Source organism: Phacochoerus africanus, chromosome 16 (assembly GCF_016906955.1).
Source record: "Phacochoerus africanus isolate WHEZ1 chromosome 16, ROS_Pafr_v1, whole genome shotgun sequence".
In the NCBI taxonomy this organism is placed as follows: domain Eukaryota; kingdom Metazoa; phylum Chordata; class Mammalia; order Artiodactyla; family Suidae; genus Phacochoerus; species Phacochoerus africanus.
In genome coordinates this window covers 47,423,043-47,429,042 of record NC_062559.1, presented here as the reverse complement: position 1 = coordinate 47,429,042, position 6,000 = coordinate 47,423,043, and the positions used below count along the sequence as shown (strand labels likewise).

Here is a 6,000-nt window from a genome sequence, read left to right as displayed (position 1 = left end):
AGAGAGGCTGCCCTTCGCTCATTAAAAATGTTACAACAGTCATATGGAGATTCAGTGTTTTGCATGCATAATCATAATTCATCCTTAATTCATAACTGGGAGCCAAAATAAATTCTATCCTCTCCAAAAAAAGTGGCTCTTATTAAGCCTATTTACTTACTGAAGCTCAGCTGTGAAGGATTCCAGGGAATGTGAGGTCCAGGTGCTCTTTTTTTTTTCTGTCTTTTGTCTTTTTTTATCGTTGTTGTTGTTGTTGTTGTTGCTATTTCTTGGGCCGCTCCCGCGGCATATGGAGGTTCCCAGGCTAGGGGTTGAATCAGAGCTGTAGCCACCGGCCTACGCCAGAGCCACAGCAACGCGGGATCCGAGCCGCGTCTGCAACCTACACCGCAGCTCACGGCAACGCCGGATCGTTAACCCACTGAGCAAGGGCAGGGACCAAACCCGCAACCTCATGGTTCCTAGTCGGATTCGTTAACCACTGCGCCACGATAGGAACTCCGGTCCAGGTGCTCTTATTATTTTGGGGGGGGGGGTCTTTTTAGGGCTGCACCTGTGGCATATGTAGGTTCCAGGCTAGAGGTCCAATCGGAGCTACAGTCGCCGGCCTACACTACAGGATCCAAGCCACGTCTTCGACCTACACCACAGCTCATGGCAACCCTGGATCCTTAACCCACTGAGCAAGGCCAGGGACTGAACCTGCGTCCTCATGGATGTTAGTCAGATGCGTTTCCCCTGACCAGGTGCTCACTTTTCTGTTGGCTCCGCCCTTCTCCTGCCCCAGGGCCTGAGCTGTAAGAACTGCCCTTTAGGGCCCCACAGCTGGCTGGGCTTCAGCCCCTGGGAAGCATGGCAGCCAGAGACCCACGTTGAGAGGCTCTTTTCTTACTTGGGTCTGGATTTTCTGGCAGAGGCCAAATGAACCTCTGCTACGGCTCCCATTGGCCCTTTCCTCCTGGAGCTCCAGCCCCTGAAGGGGCAGTGACAACTTCCTGATGTTGCTAATGTGCCTTAAACTTGCTAATAGCCCAGCAAGTATCCCCTTCCTTTAAGCCTCTTAAGCTGTGGAGTTGGGATTCCGTTCCCTGCAAGGACCCCAACTAATTAGTCCACAATAAGAAACTCCTGACTGGCGTCAACTAGGACAGGGATGTCCTAATTTGTTGGTTACCAATGGACATAATTATGTGAATGCAGACATTCCATCCATAGGACTAGAAAGTAATAAGGCTAAGTTTGTATACTAATGGCCGGGAAGTTTCATTGCTTCAACAGTGACAGCTCAGGATGCTTGAATATCTATTCCAATAATGGCCAATATGTTTAAATATTTTGAGGTTGCCTCTTAAGATTTCCTTTAGTGTTCATGCTATTTTGAATGATGCTGGAAAATGGTCCTTTGGTGACAGATTTGATTCAGATCAGCAGACAATATCATATACATGTATGGAAATGAGCGATAATTTCATGATGTTTATATGCAAATGCCACTAATTGTCCTCAAATGTCTTTCATAGCTTGTTTTTCTTTTAAGCCAGGAGCCCATCAAGAGTGTCTCTTTGGCACTCTCAGGGAGGCAGAGATATGACTTCATCTGTGTAACACCTTAAACAAATAAGCTGAATCGAATGAAACTTTTAGGAAGGTGAAGTGTTTGGGACATTGCAAAGGACGCAACTTGGATACAGGAAGTGATGAGTCGGTCATCCATAAGGGCTATTAAATTAATGTGAGTAGTCAGCACTTTCTTTTTCATGTTGAGACACACAGGAAATAATTATATCTCCATAGCATGCTGGGTTCAACAGAGGGGGCTTTGGGGGGTGCTGTCTGGGGCTCCAGCTTCCCCAGGTCCCCTGTTCCAGTGGCTGGGGGACCTACATGTATAGTACACTCTGGAAATGTTCAGACCAAAAGTATCACAACTGCATAGTTTCCAGGCTTCTTTATGTCCCAGCATATTTTTATTTCCAACCTCTATCACTTTAGTTAATCTAGTGTGTTTCTCCCTCAAAAGGGCTTCAGCTGGGGAGTTCTCTAGTGGCTCAGTGGGTTAAGGATCTGGCGTTGCCACGGTTGTGGCTCTGGTCACTGCTGTGGCTCGAGTTTGATCCCTGCCCAGGAACTTCCGTAGCCAAAAAAAAGAGCTTTGGCTAGTCTTTCTCTGCCCCCTCAGCAACCACGTGTGCCCATTAACCTAGAAAAATGACAACAGTGGTAGTAGCCTTTTTCCATGTCATTTATTCACAGTCAACTAGCTACATGAGGGGGACAAACAAGCTTTTGGGGGAGGCATAGAGGGTTGGGTGGAAGGCTGGGATTTGAACAGAAAATAATCTTATAAATGGTTAGGTGAAAGAGTTACAAATATCCATTAAAAAAATATCCTCTGAGGGCGAGAGGAAGATAAAATCATCATGAATAAAATAAACTCTGATCATTGCATTCCTCAAAACCAAAGTCTCTGAACATGGCCTGCATTTCAGATGGCTGCGATTTGCAGATGCTTATGTGCTGTGTATTTCCAACACGGAAAAATAAAGACAAATGCTAAAGTAACAGATTAATACAATGCAGGGAAAATTGAGCACATGAAAATAGCTATCATCTGGTAGCAAAAATAGATTTATGCCCATGTTAATATCAAAATCAAAGACATTCAAATAAATTATGCCAATACATCAGAACTGTTCTTCCTAAGATCCTAAGAACAACTCCTTATTGCTCCTACTCAACACTAAAAGGTCTGAGGAAATCCTATGACTGCTGGAAGGCATAAATAACTTACAGAATGGGGGATAGATCTACAGCAAGGTTTGACAGCCAAATGAAAACTCCATCTTTTCTCATTGTTCTTTTATAACTGACACTGTTAACAGTAGGACAAGACCACACATCAGAAAGCTAGAAAATACAGATGAAGGACAGTGCTCAAAGCCCAAGCCAGTGACTTACTGGGAGTCATGAAAAGGAGAAGAGGAGAGAAGCAGCAGCCCAAATGAAATAAACTTTTTTTTGAAAAGTTGGTTTGTATATTTTTCTCTCCCAGAGAGTCCCATAGGAAGCACATGAGGCTGTGAGGGGCTTTCTGGGCATTCCATGGGGATTTGATAATGGCTTGTCCTAAAGTGAACTTCATCTGTGTAATTAGTACCAGAACCAGCCTGGCTTCTGGGAGGTGAATGGCCTGGAGAAGCTGCACTGGGACGTTGTTGTTACATTGGACTCCAGGATATACCAGCCTCGGCTTTGGGACCCGGGCCGGGAGCCATCTGCTGCCCGGCTACTCTGGTGACGGTGGCTCCTTCCTGACGGGTCTCCCGCAGCCTGGAGAACCAGCACGGGCAACAGGAACATCTGAAGTGTAATATAGGGGACGGCACAGGTCCCATTTCCAAGGGTGTCTGTGCAGGTCACCACAGTGGGATGGGATGCTGGGAATAAGATGGAGGTTCCAGCCTGTACCTCAACTGGGTCAGTGATGGGCTTTATGGCATCCGGAGATTCAAAATCCAGAGAATTCAACTCTACCTCAATTCTTCCAAAACAATGCCATGTTTCTGCTTTCTTCACCTTAGAAATATCAAATGTCCTGAGATCCCAGCTGGGCGAGGGGGTGCTTTTGAGAACAGAGACTGAAGGAAAAAAGAAGCCGTTTCCCCTTCAAGGGAATTTTAGGATGGTAATGGGGTCCACCACCCAGCTGCTTACATTCCAGGAAAGCCCTTTATAGATGCTGGTACTAATAGATTTGACAATTTGCATACAGCTCTGCACCATATTCAAATCCATCCCCACTCCCATCCCAAATAAGATGACTACAAAGGTGGTATTTGGTCCATTTGTCCTTGTGAGTACAGAACATACGAGCAATTAAAATAACAGCATCGGGGCAATTAAAGAATTTCCAGACACTCCATGGCAAAGCTACATCCATTTAGGCTGCGTGTTTCGTTTTCGTTGTTGTTTGGAGCCCGTCTCTGGAGCAGGCCTATTTAACAGTCAATACCACTCAGGTTCTACATTTGCCTTCACACTGTGCAATCTGGATTTATTTTCCCGCGGAGTACCCTTCACATCTAGAGGCTGCTGCTTCCTGTGTGTGAGCAGAATTTGAAAAGCCAAGAACACAGCGCAGACCCGAGAATTTGCTTGTCAGTTAACTGCTTAGAGACGGAAATTATATTCACGTTGTGCTCGTCTTGAGGTCTTGATAAAATGGAATGGATGAAGGCAGGATTTCAGGAGGTGTGCACTGCTTTAAAATTTGAGTCACCTGCAGATCCCAAAAGGCGATGGATCCACTTTAAATAACTCTCCATTGTGGCCATACCCGCCAACAGGTTATTTGGCGTGACACTGAAAAACTGTGCCTTCTTTTTTCTGTTACTTATCCTACTTTTTACTCCTAGCATTCAGCAGGCTCTGAAATTCTTTCGATATCTCCAACTGTTTCTGGGGACATTTTTTTTTTTTTACCACATCATTTTACTTGACACTCCATAGGACGATTATAGATTTTAGAGCAAAAGGCTTAAACTTTAGACTTTGGCTGTAATGTAATCTGGGCAGAAGTTGGACCTGCTTTGATAACACACTTCAACGACTGCACAAATTCTCTTACTGTAATTGGAAGGAACACACTAAAAAGGCAATGTTTCTCCTTTCAGTAGTTCCCATCTGTATTATTCAAGACTGTGGCAAAACTCACAAAAGAGTGATATGAGTAAGAAGAAAGTGTAGGAAAAGGGAATAAGACACTTCATTTTATCAGAACACCGCACAAAGGAAGAGCATCAATTCTCTGCATGTGTCCATAAGGCAGATGGTCCAACCTTTTATACAAGATCTAAAATACACTGTTTATTAAGAGGTAGAAAATACCAGAACAGTAGTTCAGAAAAACATGTTATTTCAAACAATCAGCTACTTTGCTGTGTGGAATGGACTGTACGTTTTGACACCAAACTAGAACATTCCATACTTGACAGAGATGCGGTCAAACAGCAGGGAGGCGAGGTGTCAGGTGGGAAGCAGAGAATAGCTTCTTGTCAAGGATTCAGCTCTTACTAAGGAGAAATTTCCTACTGCCTATTTCATGACAACCTCTCGTTAAGGGGAGTTTCTCAGATTACCAACGATTTCTCTAACAGGGTACAATTCTGCACGTAAGGCAATGAAACTATAGGGAGGGAGGAATTTAAATGCTGCTTCTTTAAGCAGGTGTCTTTACCCATCTTCCGTTAACAACGTACATCCCAACAATCGTACACTGGTCCCCCAACCACTAAAATGCAAATGGCAAATATCCTTCAGACTCCAGCACCAGCAGAATTGTTCTGTGTGAGCAATTCAAAGGCTGTCTGAGGCAAAGAGATATCTGAGCTACCAAATTAAACCTGGGTAGTTTTAACGCACGGGTGAGTAATCCTGGGTATTCTTAGCGCTCCTGGGAGAGACGGATTTTTTTCCCCAACTTAATTTTATAAGGCGTAGACTTAATTAGAATTGTCCTAACCTTTGGAAAATTAGTGTTAAAGCTTCTTCTTTTAACCCACACATTAACATTCACTCTTTCATGTTGATTAAATAGTTTATATATAAAAAGAAATATCAATGTTCTACATCATATAAACAGCTGCGGTAACATTCGAAACTGTAAAGAAACCTACTGAGGAAAATATATGCTTAAATACGTGGCAATGCTACGCTAAGAAGCACGCGTGACCATTCTAGATAACATCGTGTAAATATATAGACGCAGGTTTGTGGCTTCAGAAAGCAAACTCGGGAGAAATACAAAGACGTGTCATTCTTTCCTCTTTCACCACAAGACAGGATGGTCCAGTTTGGAAAAACCAAGATCTTTCCTGAGTTCCAAATAGGTACCGTTGCTCACCCAGGAGTCATCGCTGGATTTCCTGTGAAAGGGAGAGAATTTGTTGAAGGCTTTTGATAGGGTTGCCACATTCCGCTTCCCTTTCCCTGCTCCGCCTC

The 6,000-nt window shown here is 44.0% G+C and overlaps 1 protein-coding gene across 2 annotated transcripts in view; it reads right to left on the bottom strand.

Annotated features, from left to right (window-relative positions):
• Nucleotides 1-2,224: 2,224 nt before the first annotated feature.
• The window catches only part of OSBPL3 (oxysterol binding protein like 3), a 190,542-nt gene continuing 186,766 nt past the window's right edge, over nucleotides 2,225-6,000 (bottom strand). For both annotated transcript variants that reach the window (XM_047763555.1, XM_047763556.1), the window contains one exon: nucleotides 2,225-5,924. In XM_047763555.1, the coding sequence (XP_047619511.1) occupies nucleotides 5,828-5,924 (97 nt within the window). In that variant the 3' untranslated portion in view covers nucleotides 2,225-5,827. The remainder of the gene's footprint in view (nucleotides 5,925-6,000) is intronic.